Consider the following 25,563-nt stretch of genomic DNA (forward strand, 5'->3'; position numbering starts at 1 on the left):
ACAGTATATTTAATAAAAGCAATAAAGTATAATAAAAAGAGGTAATAATTATATTTCACCTGTTGAAATGTTTGGGTTGATATTTGTATTTGGTACTGGTTTAAATCATATATTGTTACGATTTAAAATGACTCTTCTGAATTAAAAAAAAAAGTTTTCAATATTCAACTATTATTATGCTTTCATCTATTGTTTCCTGTCTAGCAGTGTTACTTACTTCTTGTCTGCATTTAATGTTTATTTACTGTATTACTTGCATAATATTTTTGTCATGTCTACACTGCAATTTCCTGAAAAAACGTCTCGGTTACGTACGTAACCCTCGTTCCCTGATGGAGGAAACGGAGACGTTATGTCGAACGACATATGGGGTCTCACTTGGGAGGCCAATCATCTCTGAGTTTAAGAGAAAACGCCAATGAAAATTGGCTAGTGGATTTAACATACCTGAGCCACTCCCCGTGCCAACGGGTATAAATAGGGCGACAGGTGCATCCACTCATTAGGTTTTACGCTGAGGAGCCGAGAACGTGTCCCGGCAACAGCGACCGGTTCAAGGTTGTGGCATGGGGACATAACGTCTCCGTTCCCTCCATCAGGGAACGAGGGTTACGTACGTAACCAAGACGTTTCCTATCTGTCAGTCACTACGAGTTATGTCGAACGACATATGGGGTCCTATGGAAAACGCCACAACCTTCCCAAAGCCCCAGCGCAAATTCACTGACCTTGGTACCGAAGGCGCCAAAGGGTGAGTACATCGCTGCTGGAGAAGGCCACGCTGCTATTCCGCCCACATAAAGTTAATGGAAGGGATTTCAACTTTCAGAGAAAGATTGCTTCAAATCTTCCCTATTTGTTCTTTCAGCTTGGCAAGACAATGGGGAAGCGAGCCTTAGGAAAAGGTCGCTACGGAGACCACATCCTACCCGTAGGGAGGTGACATGTGGAGATACTGATATGGACTGACCCAGGGGGCAGTACTACATATGGAAGGGGTCTCTGAGGCAGGTCCTACCTTAGAGTAGGGATGGAACGGCTGCCAGAAGAGACTGACAGAACGGGCCTGTCTAGGGAAGACACGAGTTTGCCAAGAGGGAAACCTTACCGTGGAAAAATACACATATGGAATTACCTGTAGGGAATCAAGCCATATGGACACCTAGCCCAGTACAGGGGCTGACCGGAGCTCCGGGCATGCTAACACCGATTCAGCATCTTGAACGGGAGCTTGTGGGCGGAGCTCCGGGGCCGAGCTGGTGTGGAGGATGCAGAGGGGTGCCCACGGCGACGAGCAGGCTGAGGCACTGCCCGCGACGGAATGGTGGCAACCAGAGGATCAAGTCGTGGCGAGATGTGCTGTATGGCCTCAGTCTGCTGTTGTTCTGTCAGGAACTGCTGGGCGCAGCCCCTGACAGCGTCGCCACACAGGACAGCCTGGGAGATGGGAGCGTCGAGAAAGTGCACTTTGTCAACGTCTCTCATACAGACCAGACTGAACCAGAAACGGCACTACTGGACCACCAGAGTGGACATCGCCTTCCCAAGGGACTGCCTTGCGCAGCTCCTGCATCAACCTCGGGTTGGTTCTACCCTCGTGCATTTGTTAAAGCCTTGGCTTGGTGAGTTTGCAGGATAGCCATGGCATGCAGAGCAGAGGCAGCTTGGCCCGCAGCACTGTAAGCCTTGGCAGCGAGAGCAGCCGACAGTTTACAGGACTTGGGTGAGAGGCACGGACTATTCGTCCTAGTGGCGGCGTTTTGCGGACACAAGTGCACCGCAATCGCACTCTCCTGCTGGGGAATGTCGACGCGCCCCTAGCTGCCCCGCCATCGAGGGTAGTGAGGACGGAGGAACGAAATGAGCTGCTTCTGGCCGTAAAAAGGGGCCATCCACGACTACATCACTTCCCCATGCACATCCGGGAAGAAAGGAACCAGAGCAAAACGTGGTTGTGAGCCGCGCTCTAGACCAAAAACCATCCACAAACGCGCCTTCAGCATGCTGAATGCCCAGACACGGAAGACCACGATCGTGGCCGTTGTCAGAGAACAGGAAACGACCGCATCCAGAAGGACGCGGACGAAACGGCGTCTTTTAATAGACGCGAATCGTCCATGATTTGCTCTTTTAGGAAATCTGCTCTCTTAGTTGAAGCGCCCAGGGGAATCGCTGAAAGGGACACCACTGTTTGCGCCGTACCGCCAACCAGAACAGCTTCCCGACACAGCAGATGAATGGCTTTGTGGAGTATAACAGCTTTCATACAACCACTCGGCTCCGAAGCAAAAATCTAATGAGTGGATGCACCTGTCGCCCTATTTATACCCGGTGGCACGGGGAGTGGCTCAGGTATGTTAAATCCACTAGCCAATTTTCATTGGCGTTTTCTCTTAAACTCAGAGATGATTGGCCTCCCAAGTGAGAACCCATGTGTCGTTCGACATAACTCGTAGTGACTGACAGATAGGGAACCACTTTTCTTTTTCATCTGTAGTGTATTAAACATGACAGTAAAGCTGACTTTGACTTTGAACATGCATATGTTAATAAGTTCTGTTCTGGGTCTCAGGTAGAACTGAGAAGATTTTATGCTCATAAAATATATCCCTTCTGAGGAGGGATTCTCGACCTACAGTATGATGTTTGTATGTAGAAGAATGTTGGTTACTATCTAAGATGCTGAAGCACTCATTAATTCACACACAGGCACACACACCCCTTGGTGTTTTCAAGAGCAGCTGCTTGCCACTAAAGTGTGAGTTTAAGCTTACCTTTGACCCAACATTAACAGCCCTGATGTTATCACACACTGGGTCATACTGAGTTAATGTAAGCAGCTGAGTCTCCTGTGCTTACTTCTTTTACTGCAGAAACACTGCTCTCTAGAAGAGGCCACATTGTCATTTTCATTTTAAGAAGGTTTGAAGTTAGGACACCAGTGGGATTGTCCTAAAGTTAAAACTATTATCAATATTTTTGTTGAATTAGGATGCTTCTGTAATACCCTTTTCCTATCTTTAGTTAGGATATGATGCACTTAGGAAATGTTGTTCTCTAATAGCTTTTGTCGTAAATGAATTCCTATCTGAAAGTCTCTTATGTTAACCAAGGCTGCATCTATTTGATGAAAAATACAGTAAATACAGTAATATTGTTTATTATTACTGTTTAAATATAACTGTTTAATATATTTTTTTTTATAAAGTAATTTATTCGAGTGATGGTAAATCAGAATTTTCATCAGCTATTGCTCCACTCTTCGGTCACACAAATTTTGTTATTATCAGTGTTGAAAATTATTGTCCTGCTCAATATTTTGTGGATGTATACAGTTTTTTTTAATTCTTTAAATACAAAGGTCAAAAGAACAGTGTTTTTTTTTTGACAAAAAAATTTTTGTAACATAAAGGTCTTTACTGACTCTTTTGATCAGTTTAATGTATCCTTGATGAGTACAATTCAGAATGAATAATTAAACACCAGGCTTTAGCCCTAAGCTTCTTTGATTTTGAGTTCACATGCTTTAAGAAATATCTTCAGTTTGACTATCATGACTGCATTGTAAATTGATGAATGAATCCCAGAAGAGACACAACACTTCAGGATGACTAATTGACAACTTTCAGACCTGCCAGACATCGTTCAGCTGTCTGCTCTCAGACAGAGATTTATAAGTCAATGCTAAGGATCCATCATTTGAGAAATCTTTCTTTGACCCTTTACCCTACAGTTAGTTCCATTCACAAAGTATAAATTAAACACTAGCTCACCAAGTTTGCTCCCAATATCAGTCAATCAATCATTTATTTAAAACGCACAGACGAATTTATGCTTTGACAGTTTAATTGGCAGTGGAAGGAGGATGATTTCATTATGCTTGTCGTGTTTGTCACTATATATGCAGAGTTAATAGTTGAGTCCTGAATTATAGGGAATGTAGTTTCCTGAGATAACATGTAGGTGCGCATCTGTTTTTCACACAGACGTCAGTGTGACAGAAGAGGCAATCATCTGTGTGATTAAAGGGGTCTGGTGCACCTGTGGCAGCAGCATGGATTCCCCCAGTGTTTCCATTAAAGCAGAAACCTCAGTAGACACGGTTTGGCTCCTTCAGTGCCAGGAACTGATGTTCCAGTGAGCAAACTGTGTGTGAAATGTCTGGTTTCTGGCACCGGAGGATGGCAGGTTCCTGTTCTGCCCTTCAGACCGTGTTGTTTGCATGGTTGAAGATTATGAAGATTACTGGAAAACTTGAATCTAGCCATGGAGCAGCCCTAGACATGCTTGGCAGTTGTTGAAGCAAATACAATGTGTTAAAGCCAAATCTTCGAAGTATTAAGAACCATGGCAGCTTGAAATTAAAGTCCCTGAATGCTTTCATTAACACTTTACATGTCTTAGTTCAGACATTAAGAACAACATATGAACAACATTTCTTGTTACAGAATTTATTGATCTAGGACTAGGTTAATGTTATATTATTAATATACTGCTTAGGCCACTATACTATATGCAATACTATCTCAAAATAGAAACTATGTTCTTGCACCTAGATAGATAGATAGATAGATAGATAGATAGATAGATAGATAGATAGATAGATAGATAGATAGATAGATAGATAGATAGATAGATAGATAGATAGACAGATTTCTATTGAATGAAGTAATGTTAACGTTGTTGTAAAGTGTTACCATTCATACTGAGCTAGACATGGTATTAAAAACAGGCTGTGGAACTGAAGAAAGATTATAATTAATAGGCCGATGAATGATCCAGCTCTTAGATTATTCATGAGATCACATTCTTTCCAGCTGTGCCAAACTCCAAATATCCTTCCGATTAAGTCAACATGGATTACCTTTCTGACACAGCCAGCTACAGTAAATGCAAGACAGGACTTGCAACTCAAGTAGTTTTACAGGGGAAGAAGGATTGTTAGTGTAGCCCCTTAAGATTGCTGCCGTTGTATTAGTGGAATGGTTTTAATTACATGCATGACTTGCTTTGCTGCCTATTCTGTCATATTCTCATTCTCTGCCGGAGCCACCGGGTGCTGCAATGTAGCACTGTTGTTTTGTTAAATTGCTTTGGATCACTGATCGATGGACTCGCAGGGCTAGATGCTTTCTGCCATGTTGTCTCATTTGTTATTTGAAGGTCTAGACTTTAATTAGCCAAACGAGCTCCTCTTTCTTTTATGTATGTATTACAGTCACACATTTTCCATTAATCTTGACATAGACACCTGGTCACTTGAATAATGAATTCCGCTCTTTTATTATGGTCATTATTCCTTAGCCACAGTCATTAAATATCACCGGGGTTGTTAGACTTGAAGCGTCCTGTGTTCTGGACAACAGCCTCAGGAAACATGTTGTACTGTGGAAATTACTCCACTGCAGTAACACTAGATCAGTAAAGCTAATAAATCTGATGTATTAAATATTCTCTCGTAGGTTGAAGTTGGGCATAATGGTTGCTTAATTATGGAATGGTTCAATAAAGCGGATAAAACAAAGCATTCACATATTAAATGGTCAGCATCTGTCTTCCCAGTTTTAGCACTGAATCCATGTCACTTTTGCAATATGTCAAGTGTGAATATAATGACACTTTCAACGAAGCATGGGAAATTATATGGATACTAGAACAGTGTCCATAATATTGTTCGGATGCATATTGGCTGTGCAGTAAAAATACTCATGTGGTATGCAAAATATGATTAATAAATTGTTATGCAAAGCTCAGTTAATGACAAACGTGATGAAATCGTCAACAATCTTTAAGCTTTAATATCCTAAAAAATGTCAATAAAAAAGAGGATGAGAATGTGTGATGGTATCGTGTTCTGTTTGCAAAGCTTTTCTAATGCTATGTTATTGGTCTTGGTGCAGTTTGAGCTCTTATGTAACTTGAGTTTACAGTGACAGTAGCTTATCTTTCAGTCGTCTGAATTGCCTATGATCATGGCAACATCATGTGATATTTATACATCCTCATTTTAATGTAGAAGAAATCTTAAACTTCCTTTAAACTTTCCACATGACCTTTGTGTCAACCTTTGTGTTTCTTTATTGATTGATTTCTACTTTTTTTGCAGCCCACCATATTTGGGACACTGATTGAAAAACCGCTGGGGGATCACAATGCAGTAAGAAAATCATATTCCCTTTATTCTGAATGTTTGAGGAAGTAAAGATGTGATGGATAAAATGTGGTTTTGACACACTGACACATTCCTCGGTGTGTTTGATTCTTATATTTTCAGTTCACCAGTAAGCATCTAGCCATTGCAACAAAACTGCTGTTTTGCTGTCACTGATAATGTAGCTTTCCATTTACATAAATACTTATTTCTGTAAACCCTGAGACTGTGTTTGACAATATTTTTGCTCTAGACAAAAGTTGCCCATTTCCTTTATTGTTAGTCACCCGGTTACATTATTCAGTATAATTGCTGAATATTTTCAACAGAGGTAATTAAATGGTTCTCTTGATGAATTTACCACATCAGATAGAGTTGATACAGAATGAGGAGGAATGCAAAGCTTGCCAAGTAGCAAATGACTTATTCAGTACTTATAGAGCCAAGTGCATGAGTAAACAGACAGCTACATCTTTCATGTGGCACAAATAATATTGGTTGACATTCATTTAGGTTTATGTTTAGCTGTTTAGGGCCATGCAAAAAAATAACAGTTGCTCTTTCAAGCAACTCCCTTTCAGTCCTGAGGATACTAACAGTTGGAGATCATATTGTATTCAGTAAAGTTTTGGGCAGCATGCATGCTTCATCTGCCTAATGAAACCTAGGAGAATCCAGCTTGCCCACAGACACACAGGAGGATCAAGGCCTAATATTATGCTAACGTATGCATGTCGAACAATGGCTTTCTCCACGGGACTGTGCACCAGAGCCAGTCGACACATGAGATCAGTGCAGAGACTTAACTCCAATGAGATGAGCTTTAAGGATTAATGCAATTACAATGTGCCAAAGCCGTGCAGTGCTTTTGTTCTCTGCAAACTTATATTAGTCTGATCTCTCATCCACCTTCTCTGCTGTAACACATGATCTGTTTGCTAAAGGGATGAAGGCAGATCATGGAAGGTTTGTAAAAAAAAAAAAAAAAAAGAGGGGTGGGGGGGCTTTAGAATGATTGTCTTTGGCCTTGTACTTTATGGTGACCTTATATTCACCTTATGTGGCTGCAGTTTTTTGGCTCAGTGATATATTATAGACAACATGGATTTCAAATGATTTAAGCTGTGAACTTTATTTGTTTATTACAACAGTAACAACATTTGTACAAAACAATGATTTATTCAGGAACGAACTGGTGACTGCCTAAATGAGCTCTTTTTTTTAAATACGATATTTACAGCACACATTGCTGGTTAATTATTTGTGTATTGTTGCTAAATACATAAATGACAAGTCAAATGTCTTTTTTTTTAAGAGTATCACATGCACATTGGTCATAGCAAGTGCATCAGAAGGGATGGAAAAGTTGTTTTCCACTAGTGTATCATGAACATTTGACTGATTGACTAGCTGCCCGAGGTTGTTAATTTAGGTTGGCGTCCCATGACAGTGGCAGGGCAGCTCGGCTGGAGCTCTGGAATTTTAATCAGTGTTTGGGAGTTTTAAGGGGGAGGTGTCTGATTCACTGGACCATTTCAGGACAAGCTTTATATTTAGAACACATCCGCTCATGGAACCATCTGAATAATACAGTAGTGACCACCAACATAATGAGCTGAGTGAATTCAGCAGCAGACTGTATGAGAGGGCTTTTCAAGCTGTGCAAGAAGTACCTTTTGATTTCATTATAAGAGGACACTACTATCCATCTTTTAAAACACATGATGAACATAATTAAGTTACTGTTTAATATACTTTGACATCTCAAGATGGCACATGTTTTTATAAAAATATCCTTATTTGTTTTAATCCTTGGGTCCTTGGGTGCTTGATTTTTTTTTTTTCATGAGTTATTGGTTTTGATGCCCCGTGGGTCTTCATATTCCGTAGGCTTTTCTAGGTCACCAGTAGCTAATGTCAAAAGGGTTTATTTGATGTCATGCAGCTGACAGTATTGCTATGGCAACAGCAAAAGCTTTTATGCCCACATGCACCCTTTGAAATAGTGTCTTCAAATTTGAGTCTTCAAAAGAGGAGAGATCATTTTCAGACCACACTGCATCACTGATAAACCTCTGTGTTTTCAGTGTATATTTTAGTTTAACTAGTGATGTTTTACTCATGTTGAACAATTTCTCATAGTATTGTAAATCCTGTTTGTGTGAATGTGCCCTGTGTTGGTGAGGATTTCCTGGCTATTTTGAGACATAAAAATGAAGCACACTTCTGCTACAAGAAAAAGAGGCTTTTTAATTATAAAGGAAGTCATAATTATGATATAAAAAATCTAATTGAGATACTAATTGATAATTTTTAAAAAAGTTTTCTGTAGGAAGTGCACATATATGTCAGTGCTTGTGCAGAGAAATCCAGGATTACCATGGAGCCTGCCAGGCTCTGGTGCACTGCCAACTGATGCAATGCCGGTTGCTCAATTTTAACGATGATGCATTATGTAATGAGTCAGGACTTGTTATTACGCTCCTTATTTGGCCTATACAGTGCTGCTCAACTGCTGTATCATGGCCTAAAACCAGAAGTCTGTTCCGCAACATATCCACTAATTATATATAGTATATAATAAGGATAACTTTATGAGAGAATATAGTTCCCATATCTTTTATTGCTGTTTTGTTAAAAATTATCACTTGGTAGAAGCTAGTCAAATTACATGACATACCAACATCCTTGATGATAAACAATAGTGTTTTCTTTGTGGTGACTTATTTATAAATAAATACATTTAAGTCTCTTGGATCAAATTACAGTAGAAACATTAAATTTGTTGAATATTAATACAATTTAAAATAACTCTTTTCTCTTTTACTATATGTTTTGTTTGTAATGGTTGAATTTTTGAAAGCCTGTTTAGTTTTTTTCGTCAGGATAATAAGCTCAAAGAACAAATTTGAGATCTTCCCTAACAACAAGTGTCTGTTCTGTCACTTTTGATTGATGAAATGTGTCCTTGGTGAATAAAAGTATTAATTTCTGTGAAATTTATATTACTGACAAACGTTTTGAACTGCATTGTATGACTAATATATTATTAGTGCTGTAAAACGATTAATCGTGATTAATCGCATGCAAAATAAAAGTTTTTGTTTGCATAATATATATGTGTTCTGTGTATATTATGTATATATAAATACACACACATACAGAAAATGTTTTGAAATTTTTTACATGTATTTACCTGTCTGTATTAATATTCATGTAATTTATATTATAAATATATTTAATATATAAACAAGTTATTCTTTTAAATATATACATGCATGAGTGTGTATTTATATATACATAATAAATATACATACCACATATATATATTTTATGTAAACAAAAACTTTTATTTTGGATGCAATTAATCATGATTAATCGTTTGACAGCACTATATTATAAAAAAATAGTTGCCTCAGATTACTATGGCTTTTGACTTGTCTAGAGCAACTCTCTCTTCTTTCGGACAGAATTCTTTAGTTCTCTGAGAGTAAACGTGAACATTCCTGTGGTAAACTACATTGAAGTTGAAGATCAATGGTTAAGGGTATATTTGTATGAATAACCTACCCACTTGTATGGGCCTGCTTCAGATTTAATGCTGGCAGAATTAGGTGCTTGAATGTCAAATGTACCATCTGGTGCTTCAGCACACTGTAATACACTGTGAGCAAAGAAAGTCTTTCTCATGCTCATGAGGTGTTTGGCTTTTTAGGAGGGAAGTGTCATATGTTGTGTAATAGTTTTTTTTTTCCAATTCCAATGCCTGTACTTAAAGTATGCCTGCCAGTTTCTATGTTTTCCTATATTTCTTACATATGTCAGCAGATAACATGTGCCCTTTATCATTAGCAATGTTTTACAGACACAATGCAGTGTTCACGTTAAAAGACCACAGCCTTTATACAAGTCTTATCCTCTTGTAAAAAATAATTACGTGTCTGTCTCTGACAGCAAAGCTTTTATATTAGTTACAGAGTTGGCACAAACACACTCTGCATCAGATCACATCAGCACAAAGATGCATAAAAAGAAACCAACCCTGTGTCAAAGGGAAAAACAAAATAGGAAGGCTTTAAATTCACACTGCATTGACATTGTGAAACAAAGTGTTGGTTTTGTGTGTTGGGGGGTGGGCGCCTACACGCAAGCTATTCTGCTCATTAACATGGGGGCAAGTGACCTTCCTCTGAGGATGTTTGTCTTCCAAGGAAAGGCTGCTTTGATGACTAACTGACTCAGCGCTTTTGTACTAGCTGCGTTATGCCCGTGTTATGGATGGGCTACCACAGCCCCCGACTCCTCCTAAGATGAATTCCTTCTGTTTGAACTGTAATAATAAATATCCTTCTGTTTTTAATGACCTAGAACACTGTGCATCTTCAAGAATTCACTTCTTTGTTCAAAGTGCGTATGTGTTATGAGAAAAGTATGAAGGTCAAGGGACCAATGAATGGATGAATAAAGTTTTCAGGAACGTTTTGTACACGTAAAGCCATTGACACGACCCAATGCTAAACTTGTTCTAGTTGCTCTAAAGATATTTTTTAAAGACAAAACACATTTATACATTTGCCAGATGTTTGCATCCAGGATGTACAATTTGTCTCTCTAGCCATTTTAAATGAAACCAAATATTCTATTTGTAAACAAATTGATGCCTCAACTGGATTGAAAATCCACTTCAGTTGAGCTCTGTCTGAAAAGAAACTTGAAAAGGATGCTATAGACCTGGAATAATCCAATCAAAAAGAAAAAAAGTACACATGTGAATGACTGAATTGACTACCTTCTCAATCAGATTAAAAAAAAAAAAAAAAAAACTTGTGCCTATGTTTACATTCTACGTTTAAGTCATATAATCATGCCTGTTTTTTTAATCTCTTGTTTTGAGCTGGTCAATGAAGTAGACTGACCTAAAAAAAAAAGCTCTTCTGACATATATTTAGCTTACTTTTTAGATGTGTCATAAAAGCCACTTGCACACATACAGACTTTTCCAGAAAATTATCGGTAAATTGCCGTAAAGATATCATGTGTGAACAGGATCCTTTCAGAAATACTGGTAAATTCGTTCTTGCAATTTACTTGTATGAGAAGTTGTAACATTACCAGTAAATTGACGGAATTCTGTTGTGTGTGAACCATAGACTGAATAAAAACATTAATGTAGTGTCCGTGACGTCACCCATTGGTTTGCGAAGAGTGTTTTTTGAGCCAAAAGTGGGCGGAAGTGGCCGTCGCCATCTTGGCAGTGCATCACCGAGCATCACTCCCAGATAATCAAAAATGGGCAAAAAGGCGGGAGCTGGTTGCTGAAACCACGCACACCAGCAGCGACAGCAGCGGCAATCCACCTGTCACTCAAGTGGCTGAGCCCTTAATTATGCAGAACTTTATAAGGCTTAATATAATTTAAATGAATGAGTTATAAAAAAATTCACCCCCTTTACAGAAATATTCAAATTTGAAATATTCACATATTCTTATTCTGTGTCAACGTATTTACATTATGTGATAGATTTTTTATGTTTTGTACATTATGGGACTTTTTATTTAAAAAACAATAAGGTTCTGTCTACACAGTCGAATGGAACACAACAACTTTGAAGCTCAATATCTCAAAACTACTCGGAATGCAGATAGAACCTTATAATTCCAAGGGGATGATTTGTCGTCATCTGAGAGGAACTATTAGTGAGGCAGTAATGTATGATAAAAAGAACTAGATGTCGCTGAGAGCAAGGGACTCACAGGACAAAAAGTCAGGTCACCAGTAAACTGAAAACATTGCGCCTTAAATATCTAAAAAAAATGATCATTCCAAACAAATGGTAGTTGAAGAATTTCTAAGGCCTGTTATGACTTTTGTCGATCTATTCTGTTTAGAATAAATAATCGAATAAAATCTATTCGTTTTTTTTTTAGCTGTGGGTAACGTTAGCGCCTCTGCCTTCAGATGCTAGCAACAATTTCTTTTCTCCTGTAGTTCAGTATTTTGGTTTGTAATTGTCTATTACGATGTCTCTGTGACAAAAGCAGCTGCATGAATGCGAAAGTTTGAAACAAAAATGAAACCATCAACAAAAAAACTGACCACATATACCCCTCCATGTTTAAAAATACAAGCGCAGCTGTTTAGAGATTAATGATGTCAGAATTTACCAGTGTTTTGGAATGGATGTGTGAATGGTGCCTTTCTGAAAAAAAGACGTAATGTCATTGACTGTGAACAGCACATTTTTGAATTTACTGGTAAAGTCGTTCCAGTTATTTTAGGGCAATTTACTGGTATTACTGTGTGAAAAAGTCAAAAATGAAAATTATGCTTGTGGTAGCTCCAATGACATTGCAGTGTTATTTTTCTGGTTCGGAACGTGGCAGCATTTTGTGTTATGTAATATGTAATGCATATGTAAAATAAAATGTGAATCATATTGTAAAAGTAGGGCTGTGCGATATGGACAAAAAAAACCTATCACAATTTTTTTTTATAAATTTAGCGATTTCGACACACACAGACATGCTTTACAGTCATAAATGCATTCAGTATAAATTCTAAACATATTTCCAAAAGAAAACCAATGAGAGCTTTATCAAAAAGTTGTAACTTGTCTCTAGAACAGACTTAAGTCAAAATAATCACTAAGTAAAGATGTCAAACAAAATCTAGACATATGGCAAAAAATTATAATAAAAAAATAAAATAAAACCTGTGGTCAGGGATGTTTCTTTTTTTTTCAAATCGCGATTTTATTTCGATTTCGATTAATCGCACAGCCCTATTACAGTTTGTTTTCAGAATATGAAATTGGATTGAATTCATTCCAATTGCCAAAAATGTGTGCATGTAAACATACCTACTGTGTGTTACCTAGGATTTTAACCCATTATACAAACACCACTTTAGATGAAGTCTGGAAATTTCTACATTTATATCCCACCACAGCTTTAGCAGCCCTGATGTCCAGCATCACTCTTGACCATGTGTGAAAAGGCCTTTAAATAAGGAACGTCTTTAAGAATGTAACCATTAAACATTCAATCTGTGCAGTATAATTGTGTCTGACACACATTATCTTTGAGTCTTTAATGGCTGCTCAAATCGCTCTTTCTTAATATTGTTATTTGCATGCCTCCAAGCTCTTCCCACTTCCATTTAGCAGTCCAGAAGGAAATAACTTTGGCTTAGAGACTTATAGACCTGGCTTAGAAACAACACGGGCCAAGATACCATTGAACAGTTTAAGAGGATTAACTAAATCTAAAGTGTTATCTTCTATCAGTGAACCTGAGGCCCAGAATGGCAATTTCAATGCAACAATGATCAAGAGCAATGTTATAGTCAAAGTGAAGGAACAATACAATAAATTTCACCAAATCTTTATAGTTACTGTGGCCTCAAATGTATTTGGACACTTAAACCACACTTAGGAATATTAGATTTTTTTTGCATTAGCAAAATATCAAAATGTGGCAAACAATTGATAACAGAGGTTTTTTTCAACACTAATGTAACTTCTCTGAGCAGTGTTTAAATTATTTTGACAGTGAAAGAGTTTCCAGTTTTCAGCTGTTTCACTAAGTTCATGGGGGATGTGTACCCTTGCCTTCTGCATCCCATTTATACACTGTCTCCAGACAACCATTACTTCCCTCAGTAGCATAATAGCTCCGCTGCCCCAGATCAAGCACATATGGCTTATGGCAGTGGTTTTAGTAGATTCCTTTATTTATACAGCAACTGCTGTTTGACTAAGTAGTCAGTTTTATTACAGCCATTTTTTTTTGTATTGATGTAACACAGATATTTAGACAGCCAACTGAATTCTAAAAAGAAAGTTAGGTTTTAAATGTTAATTCATGTGGAATTCACCTGATGACTTTCACATGTCCATCAGATTCACTTACGGCACATCAGTTCTATAAACTCACTGGAAAGCCCCTCACTCCCACTCACTGTAGTTTTTCAGACATCTAAACCTGCTTTCATCTAATAGCTGTCATGTGTCCGATTGCATTGTTTCACAGAGAGAAATAGTAACCTCAACCTTGTGAAATCCCCACGTTCTCTTTTCATTTCCTCTTTCTCCCAATTCTAAGAGAAATCTGTTGTACATAGTAAAGTCAACCAAATGAAACCAGCTGATTGGAAACCTCAGGATATGGCCTTTACTGCATAAACTTCTGTGTTGTGGGGAGAAAATAATGTTCCGTGATTAAAAATCTTCTAGATGAACTTCTTGTATCCTAGGAAATTCCTTTTAAAGGGAAATTTTCAAAAAGAAAATTTAAGATTATTTAGGCTTGGGACTGTACTATAGACTGACAAGTAATTTATACTGTCAAGGTCCAGAAAAGTATGAAAAGCATCGTCAGAATAGTCCATCTGCCATCAGTGGTTCAACTGTAATGTTATGAATCGACGAGAATACTTGAGACGTGGCTGAAACAGAAGAGTGTAAGAGCTGCCTGCGTTCAGCCCATGTTCCCAAAATTGGCGCTACGGTGATGTGGAGAGACACAGAAGAGACAAATTGTTGAATAAAGTCAGGATTTTTGTTTTATTCACGAAAAAAAAGTATTGTCGTCACTTAATAACGTTACCCTTGAATCACTGATGGCAGATGGACTATTCTGATGATGCTTTTCATACTTTTCTGGACCTTGAAAGTGTAATATATTTGGCAGTCAATGGGACAGTCACAAGCCTCCCGGTTTTCATCCAAAATATCTTAAATTGTGTTTGTGACGAACAAAGCTTTTACGGGTTTGGAACGACATGGGGATAAATGATTAATGACAAAATTTTCATTTTGGCGTGGAGTATCCCTTTAACAATTGAAAATGCAAGTCTAGAGGGTTTATTCATGAATAATTTACCTTATAATTGGCAACATTGTGTATCTAAGATAAACTGAGCCATGGCTTTGCATAAGGAGTGTGAGCTTTAGACTTGACAAAAAATGGTATGTTTAGCCTGAAGGAATTATTTGAAATGTCTTTTTTCAGATTCGTTGCCCTTTTCAGAAAAAAGAGAAAGATGATGTTTTATTCATGCCTTATTATAGCCTGTGGCAAGCTAAGATTGTTTCTTCTAGGTGAGATTAGATATGTTAAGTTATTTGTTAAATTGTTCAACAGGATAATAGGCTTCAAATTTGCATGCGTGCATTGCCTTTGATTGCTTCATGTTTACAAACCTTTCAAAGACAAACTGTAAGTCTGCAGCAGCAGATAATAACTTCCTTTTTCTTTGACTATGAAAAGCTGACCTGTATGGAAATGAGCACTTTGCATCTATTATATTTTTTTGTCATTTTGTCATTCCTTTTTGTTTAAAGTCTTTTTGGGTCCTGTGTGAAACCAAACAAATTAGCTCTTTATTATATTACTCTTTATTATTCCTCATGATTTTGAATTAAGACCAAATGTGTGAATAGTGTCCAGTTGGGGGCCAGATGTTTGTTCTTTAGTCAGGAGACTGTGGCTTCAGACATGCAATATTTTATCTGTGTGTATTTATTTTGACAGTCATGCTGAGATTGTGTGATGAAATGTCCATCCACCAATGAAATCTCTACTAAAATATTAGACAGAGAGACATTTGCATGGAAGCACTGGTAGATATAGTAAAAGTCTGTATGTATTCTAAAATATGACTTTTGAGTGTTTCCAATGTTCAGATGGAAGTACACAAGGAAGGTCTGAATTGTTGTAAATTAAGTTTTACTTGAAACTTGAATGTGTTGCATGGGGAAACTTTAAATGATAAACAAAATGAGGTAATTAGAAGCTAATCTTAAATGGAGATGAAGCTCTAAATATAGCATGGGAGATTTATGCATGGTTTATGCATGTGTAGGAATCCATGTAAAAACAGTTTTGATCAGCTTTGATCTATTTTACTCAACCAGAGCTGGAGGAATTGCAGTTCAATCATTCTTTAAAACTTCAAAAAATGTTTGCTCTCATAAATAGGTAATTGTGTTGACTGTTAGCAGAACATGTAAACCATGCCAGTTGAAGCACACACTCTATGATACACGAAAGAAGAAAGTGAGAAGATACTGTCCCTTCGTCATCATCATCATCATCATAGATTTTTTCCAAAATAACTTTTTAACATGGCTTAACCAGTACAATTTAATTTTGATCTTGCAAGATGAGACTCAAAGACATATGTTCTTTATATTTCTCTAATAAAAAAATTCTCAATTTGAATGAAAGGCACACATGTGCCACAAAGGATTATGGGTAGTCATAAAAGGTGTCAGTTTCAATTGCATTAAACAGACTGTGACCACATAAATTGATATAGGTAATGGTGCACCTGGGTCTCATGAGATTGTCATTTTATACATGCTACAAATCAGATTTCAAAGACAGTTATTCTGTCATTTCTGTCTAAAAAAAAGTATTGCTAAAAATGATTGCTCGTAGAGGTATGTAGTAGAACTTTTCTACATGCATAAGTGTGTCAGTGTGTAATAGAGGGATAAAGAGAGAGCAGTCAAGCAGACGACTCTTCCCAGGGCAATAATAGTTCCCTTGGGTGTGTGAGTGAGAACGGGACAGGACAGGTGCAGAGGCTGACTGCGCTCTCAACACTGTGACTAATGGCACTGAGAGGCAGAGTAGGACAGAGAGAAGACAGAAATGATGAGAGGAGGATGACTGTGTGGCTAGGGGGGTGGGGAGTTGAGTGACTTTGACTCGTGGGAATGTGCCTTTCACTCTGCACCCGCCACGAAGTGACTCTCACTGTCAAGTGATGGATAAATGACATTGTTACTGTGAATGAAATCTAGGACAGCATCCATGGGTATTTCAACATGAAGTACTTATATAGAACAGATTATATAGAACAGATTTTTAGGGAAGTTTTAGAAGTGATTCACAGCAGGGGCCCCAAAGCATGTCTCAGAAAACGGTTTGCTTACTTAAAACTGTAAAAAAAGTATTAAAATAGATCCAGTAGATATTAAATAATAATAAATTATGTGGATTAGCGTGGTTATATTATCTATCTATCTATCTATCTATCTATCTATCTATCTATCTATCTATCTATCTATCTATCTATCTGTCCGTCCGTCCGTCCGTCCGTCCGTCTATCTATCATTCTTTTATTGTTCTGTCTTTCTATCCTTTGTTGTATTGTTCTCGTTCTATTTATTGTTCTGTGTATCTATTGTTCTATCTATTGTTTTAGCCTTCTATATATCGTTCTATTGATTTTTCTATCTGTGTCTTTCTATCTATTGTTCTAGCATTCTATCTTTCATTCAGTTTATTGATCTGCCATTCTATCTATTGTTCTGTTTTTCATAATATATTAAGTCAGGTGTGTTCAGGAAGAACGTTAGAAATTGTCATGGCCAAACCAAGTACACAAACGTTTAAAAACCAAATGTTCTTTGCAGAAAACAAAAGAAAATTGTTGGGTCTTAGGAGAATATGACAGATAGGGTTGAAATTCGCTGATTTACAACCAGGTAAGAGGAAACATTCTGAAAGCTTTCATGAATAGTATAATTACTCAAACACTCCACAGACAGCGACAAATGAACATCTAGTATTTGTATGAGCACTGCTGTGTCTGTAATTCCTCAAACATTCAGTCTTTTTGTTGGGATTGAATCCTGAATATCTCCAGTGGATTTAGTTGTGTTTTTTTTCTCCTTGACTTCAGAGAGCGTTTCTCGAGGTCTCACAGGGGACACTGGCATAGCTTTTATTCCTGTCTGAATAGTAACAGATGAGAGAAGGGGGAGACTCAAAAACAATTACTGTCAAATGTGTGTGTGAGCAAGGACTTTGTCTTCAAGCCTACTGAAGCATCTACATGCTTCTCTTCTCAATCCTCTCTGTCTGTCTGACTCATAATGAGCTCATATCCGGTTACATCATAGCGATTCAGCCCTTTGAATCCAATAGGTAACCGCTGGCTGAGAAACTCATTCATCCACCAACTGCTAAATTTATGAGAGATTTATTGGCTTTCTGAAATGTGGAAATAATTCTCACGGGTCCCATGCCACATAATCTTGCTGGTTACGGTGTAGATGGGAAAACATCCTTTCTCCTCCTCCCAGATGAGTCTGATTGACGTGCCTGAGACTTTGAGTCAATCAGTTATTGTCAGACTTTCTTGTGTGTTTCTACAGGTTTTGTGTCAGGGTTTGGTGTGCTGGCACAATTTGAGAAAGTTCAGCAGAAGGCCACAGTTGTGGGTTTTAAAGCTGTCACACAGTTAAGAAGTAGATTTTCTTTGTTACTCTCTTTGATATTGCTTTCTGTATTGCTAAAAGCAAACATTCATGTAAAAATTAATTACTGAACTCTAAAAACAAACTCTGAGCTCTAAAGTGCTATATAGGTAGGTACTGTATATAAGACCAAATGGATACATATATCGTGTTATTAAACAGGTCATGAACTGAAAAAAGCAAAACTTTTGACACATAAGTGGCCATTTTACTATAAAACATCCTGTAAGTTTCAGAAATCATAAAAAAAAGAGGTGTGTTCAGGCATATTGCTGGCGCAATGCTATTTTAAGGAGCTGAAAATAGACTGTAGAAAATAGAATTCCCATTGCATTTCTTCTGATCTCAACATTAGGAAAGAGTGGTAATATATTTTTAATGAAGTTCCAGACCACTAGAAGTTATTCAATAAGATCAATAAGAAGTTATTCGTTTACAAACGAGACACAATTCGACGCGGGATTTTCAGACAAATTGACACTGAAAGATGATGCTATATTAGACTACTGTATCCGACAGTGATGTCGCAACACACAAACGTGAGTATTTATGCATTTTTTTACCTAAATTACTGCATGGTATATCTGTAAATGGCATAGGTTGTCAAACATACACTGTTAGCCAATCATAGCAGTGGGCGTTTACTTACAACCCGCCATGTCTATTCATACAGATGAGCATGGTCAAAACAGGAAAGAAAATAGCTTATTACTTCAAAGGCAGTTCATGACCCCTTTAAACATAGTCTAAAATGGTACCACAGCATGAAGCCTAATCAAGTTTTCAGGTAGTGAAAGTAGAGGGTCAATTATATCCTCCTTATTTTCCATGTAAGCGCGGGCGCCCCCATTTTCAAACTATAATGTGTCAGATTTTCGGTAAAGCACTTCAGCTAATAGTAGTTGTATTGTGAAGCAGTAAAACTGTTTTTGCATAATTCTCAATGAGTTTGACTGACAGCAGTGTTAGCCAATTGATATCCAGGTTGTTTTGGGCATGTCGCACATGTAAATTTGTGCTTTTCACCCATTCAGTTGAACTGTAATTTGCAGCTTTGTGTTAGAAAATGTTAGAAAAACAGCAGCAATGCATAATTCTGTAAAAAAGAAAAAAATACTTTTAAAAACTCGCACTGATGAGGGAGAAAGCCTGTCCATCAGTCCGCATCAGGCCGGTTATGAATGTTATTTGAGCTCAGTCAGTGTTTCAGTCGGCGTTCAAGAATTTAAGACCAGCTGTTGCCAGTCGTCCTAACGATTAGCCTATTATATATATATATATATATAGTACAGACCAAAAGTTTAGACACACCTTCTCATTCAAAGAGTTTTCTTTATTTTCATGACTATGAAAATTGTAGATTCACACTGAAGGCATCAAAACTATGAATTAACACATGTGGAATTATATATGGAATTATATACATAACAAAAAAGTGTGAAACAACTGAAAATATGTCATATTCTAGGTTCTTCAAAGTAGCCACCTTTTGCTTTGATTACTGCTTTGCACACTCTTGGCATTCTCTTGATGAGCTTCAAGAGGTAGTCACCAGAAATGGTCTTCCAACAGTCTTGAAGGAGTTCCCCGAGAGATGCTTAGCACTTGTTGGCCCTTTTGCCTTCTGTCTGCGGTCCAGCTGACCCCTAAACCATCTCGATTGGGTTCAGGTCCGGTGACTGTGGAGGCCAGGTCATCTGGCGCAGCACCCCATCACTCCCCTTCTTGGTCAAATAGCCCTTGATGCCTTCAGTGTGACTCTACAATTTTCATAGTCATGAAAATAAAGAAAACTCTTTGAATAAGAAGGTGTGTCCAAACTTTTGGTCTGTACTGTATATATATATGTATATATATATATATATATATATATATATATATATACATTTTGTGACTGCCGCCAGCAATTAACTACACCTGCTTCCTTATTTGAAGACCATTTAAAAAAGACATTTCTGAATAAAATTATTTTATACACTTTAGTTATATATAATTTGACATTTTCAGTTAATGGTGGCCTGTTACATTCTTCTGATTATCAAGCCTATTCATATTATTATTTTATTCTTTATTCTTAAATTAATATTACAATTGTTTTGCCCCACAATAATTTGATAGTGCATCACCGAAAAACTTACGCTGCGAGGTAAAGATTAGGCTAGCTTACTCCTTATTGAAAATGTTTTTAAAAAGGTCCTTCAAAACAGGTTTATTGATTATAGGCCTATAATTAAAATGATTAACACTGCAATCATCATCATCAAAAAAAATAATAATATAAAGCTTTATTTCAAGCACAGACTTAAAAAAAAAACAGTTTAACAAGAAATACATTTCTTCTCTCTTTACTTATTTATTTTTACAATTTATTTATTTTGCACTAGCCTATATGTTTGGGCCATAAGATAAATAATAAGGATTTAAATTAAAACATTTTAGCTCTATATACCATTATCAACATATGAAGTAGATTTGTCGTCTGTAAAGCTTGTATTTTGCTATCTGTAGTGATATAAGTCCATCAGAATTTGTAACTCTTGTGTTGTCCTCTGTCTATACAGTTTATGCTTTCCAACTGAAGATTCATGAGGTGAACCTTTGAGCTATTTCAGAGAGAAATGGTTTATCATTGGTTGATCTACATTCTCTTCATTAGTCAAGATTCACTTGCACAATTCATGCCAAATTTACAAAAAGTTTAATCATAATGTGTAATAAAAATAGCTTGACACTATATGACAACTAGATGAACCATTTTGGATTTAATGACTTATACGATGAACTAATGCCTAAATGTTTTGAGGGGTAAGACTACTGCACAGAAAAATATATAATATATTTTGAGCGACATGACATTAGCAACTGATAATGTAGGAAATAGCAGATAAATGTGCACAATCAATTGCATGAATGTACAAATGCAATCGCAACTTTTTCAAAAGAATGAGAAACTGGTTTTATGATGTATACAAATGACTAGATGATGTGGAGGTTGTACAAGTAGTTTTGAGAATTTCATTTTTGATTTGAGAAATGCACCAAAACAACTGAGAAAAACTGTAATAGTTGGTAAGGTGATATTTTTATCAGTTCATATACAGTATGTTACATGTTGTATTGTGGATGAGCATATAAAACGTTGGGGAAACGTTACCAAACAGGAAACGGCTGAACACAGAGTGTGGTCACCACTGGAAACCGTTAATAAAACCAAAGCTAGTTCCAAAACATAGCCAAATAGACAAAAGGAGAGGTCAGTGGAATCATCATATAAATATTATGCATTCAGTTGCCTGGCACTGAAAAAGTTCTGACCCCATCTTGGAATATAAAAGCTTTATTTATAGAGTTATGTCTGAATAAAGCTTTAACATTATAAAAAAAAAAACCAAATAAATATATATATATATATATATATATATATATATATATATATATATATTTTTTTTTTTTTTTTTTTTTTTTTTTTTACTGAGGAACAGTTATGGTGTTGCAAAAGCACAAACTCGTGACTGATCATGTACAACCTTGAGTCACTTCCATGACCTTAGGATGAAAAAACTAGGAAGTTTAGGGCCTTTCTACAATCCTCCCCTTATAATAGTTTTAACTATTATTAGCATGAGGTTTCCATTGTATTTCAAAATAAGAATACCATACATAAATGCTTTTAACAGAATTCATCCCTGGATGCAAACTGAAGTCGCATTACAGAGAATTAATGTAATTACTTGAAATGTATCCTGTAATTTTTAGCTTTATGAATCCATATTCATGTGAAGTAAAAACAAAAATTAAAAAAAATCCCTTACTGGATAGGCACACTGGTCAGCATAAAGATATTTAATATTTACATCATGGATGTGATCCCTGAAGTCTATTCTAAATATTTCATTTTGTTTTCTACATAGAAACAATTAACATTTATGAAAGAAATCACCATAAGTCAAAACAGCTGCATGCGATTGTTGGTCCATTTGTATTTTACTCAGCATCTGCATGGTCAATATACACTCTATTGGTAAGAAAGTATAATATTAACCCAGAAAGAGTTAAAAGCACTGCTAGGTGTCTTGAGTCTTGACTGACAGCACAAAGGCATGGGTTTGCGTCCCAGGCAGAGATGGGCTTTGAAAGCTCTCGGTCAACACTGTGCTTTCATAATGGAGCCCAGTTTTGTTGTCTGTATTCATCGTCCAGGTTTACTTTTGTTTTTTAGACATTGTGTCTGTACCTTCTTAACTGTAGCTTTGGCTGAAGTAAATAGTAATTTTGTTCTGATGCATATTTTACATGCTTTGGTGCATTTCTCGAATCATCCTTAATATTTGCAAAAAAAAAGTATGTGCATTTCTCAAAACAATTCGTGCAAACAGCACTACACAATGGAGTAACTGCAAAAGCCTGTAACTTACTCAAAATATTTAGTTAATCTTTCAAAAGCAAGTATTTCTGCCATCGGAATGAAAAGTCCTTCTGTCATTGTTCACAAACAAGATAGTCAAAATGCTTAGTCATGTTGTCAATATGAAAGTGCACCTTGTTAGTAATACCTGATGTAAACTATGGCAACATTTTGGATGACAGTTACTGTATTGAACAGTATGCCATATGCTTATGTATGCCATATATCCATATCAAAAGTACAAATTTACACATTACTATAAGTGGGATATTGACTGAAAGAGACTGGATAGAATTCCCAGTTACACTTTTACCAGTGGTCTGACCCAAAAAAACGTTTACAACGTCATTGTGATATAGAAAAGGAAAAAGAAATATGGCCACAAAGATGAAAATAAAAAATAAGTCCATTGTCAGAATTTATAACTCGTGTTGTCCTCTGTCTATACAGTATATGCTTTCCAACTGAAGATTCATGAGGTGAACCTTTGAGCTATTTCAGCTATTTTTTTATCATTGGTTGATCTACATTCTCTTCATTAGTCAAGATTTACTTGGACAATTCATGCCAAATTTACAAAACATCTAATAATAATGTGTAAAAATAAAAAACGTGCTTGGCAGTTTATGACAACTAGATGAACCATTTTGCATTTAATGACTTATGAACTAATGCCTAGATGTTTTGAGGGGTAAGACTATTAAACAGAAAACTATATAATCAATTTTGAGCAGCATGACATTAGCAAATGATAGTGTAGGAAACCGCAGATAAATGTGCACAATCAATTGCATGAATGTACGAAAGCAATCACAACTTGTTCAAAAGAATGAGAAACTGGTTTTATGATGTGTATAAATGACTAGATGATGTAGAGGTTGTACAAGTAGTTTTGAGAATTTCATTTCTGATTTGAGAAATGCACCAAATTGACTGAGAAAAACTGTAATAATGTTTATGACAACTAGATGAACCATTTTGCACTTAATGACTTATACGAAGTACTAAAGACTAGATGTTTTGAGCGGTAAGACTACTGCACAGAAAACTATGTAATACATTTTGAGCAACATTAAAATTCAGATAAATGTACACAATCAATTGCATAAATGTACAAAAGCAATTGCAACTTGTTCTAAACAATTTGAATCTGCTTTTTTATGATGTGTTTAAATGACTAGATGATGTGGAGGTTGTTCAAGTTTTGAGAATTTCATTTCTGATTTGAGAAATTCACCAGAGCGAATGAGAAAAACTGTAACCATGAGTTCAAACAGTAATTTGCGTACTCCCTGCGGTACTCCTGCAGACCCCCTGTTGAACACCGTTGAACAGATGTAAAGCTTTAATCCTGATTCTACATTATGTTGTTTATGAGTGTACATCATGTCTTATTGCAGCACTCAGAATCGCTCGATTACACTTGTACACGTAGCAGTATATTGTGATGAAACAGGCTGCAGTAGTGTACAGTTTCATCAAAACTTCATCAAAATATACAGTGCCACATTCATAAATAATGAGCAGTTCTTGTCAGTGTCATACGGTGTTCACCTATTGCAAATAAATATTTAATGTGACTTCCAAACGACATGATGCTAAAGGCTTTGAATTTCTTTTAAACAGACAACCATTTTAAACATGCTCTATTATTGCTGCTTCTGGGCATTTATATAGTATATAGTAAATATCAATATCCTTTTAGCTGCATTATCAGTCTTCAGCATAATCTGAACCTGTGAAGTCTGTCTCTGTAAATAGCATTTAAATGTAAGTTGGGTTATCATTCTCACTGGTACCCGCTCTTCCTTTTGCATAACTGATGTGGATTATGGGTAGTGATGTGGAGCAGATGATTTTGTTTAAAAATATTTGTAATTTTATTTGCCAATTAATGTAACACAAACCATAGCATGTTAATACTATTACATTTAACAAGACATGCATAAAGCATTTTTACAAAGTGGAGAGATTATGATAAGGAGGGTGTGTGTGTGTCTGTATGTGTGTGTGTGTGTTTTGATAGCTCTCCCTCTCTCTCTCTGGTTGGGATGGGCTGCGCAGCTTCCTTTTCACTCCTCACCTCCCTGGGATAACAGCATGAGCACACACAGGCAGGTTTGAATGTGACTGATCACCAGATCTTCACTCTTTTTACAGATAAATACAAGGACCCTCTAATGCTAATAAGGATATTTCTGTTCTGAAAAGATTTGTTATACTGATAAGAGTTTATCATGCTATAACAATCCTTTTCAAATGGTAACATCCACATGGATTCATAGGGGTGTGGATTCGTAACAGTGTTTGGGTCATAGGGTCAGGTCACAGCTGAAATGTGCTCAGTAGTTTCCTAAGAGTTGGATTTCAGGAAGACCTTTCATTACTTGATTCAATATTATATATTATCTTTAGCATTTCCATTGAAAAAGTTGTGATTTCACACTGTTATGTTATTTCATACTCATTGTGTACAAAATCAGAGAAATACATTTTATGAGGAATTAACCTTTTGGAAAACTAATAATAAGCTTTTGTTTTCTGTTACCCACTTCTTGTTAGAAAAATGTATTTCATATTGTGTGGAGAAAGATGAATTCCACAAAAATCTGAGCTTCCATTCTAGACAAATGTGGGATGGCAAGCTGTGTTTATGGATCACTTTGTCTCGATGGTTATTTTAAGAAAAGCTATATTCAAAACATATATTTACAGTGGCTGTAAAAGCTAAACAG

General features: G+C 36.6%; 1 protein-coding gene across 2 annotated transcripts in view; it reads left to right on the plus strand.

Moving 5' to 3' along the window:
* rasgef1ba (RasGEF domain family, member 1Ba) overlaps positions 1-25,563 on the plus strand; it is a 73,531-nt gene that overhangs the window by 17,375 nt on the left and 30,593 nt on the right. For both annotated transcript variants that reach the window (XM_059550357.1, XM_059550358.1), the window contains one exon: positions 6,107-6,157. In XM_059550357.1, coding sequence (XP_059406340.1) covers positions 6,107-6,157 — 51 coding nt within the window. The remainder of the gene's footprint in view (positions 1-6,106; positions 6,158-25,563) is intronic.

This window comes from Carassius carassius, chromosome 5, assembly GCF_963082965.1.
Source record: "Carassius carassius chromosome 5, fCarCar2.1, whole genome shotgun sequence".
Classification (NCBI taxonomy): Eukaryota; Metazoa; Chordata; class Actinopteri; order Cypriniformes; family Cyprinidae; genus Carassius; species Carassius carassius.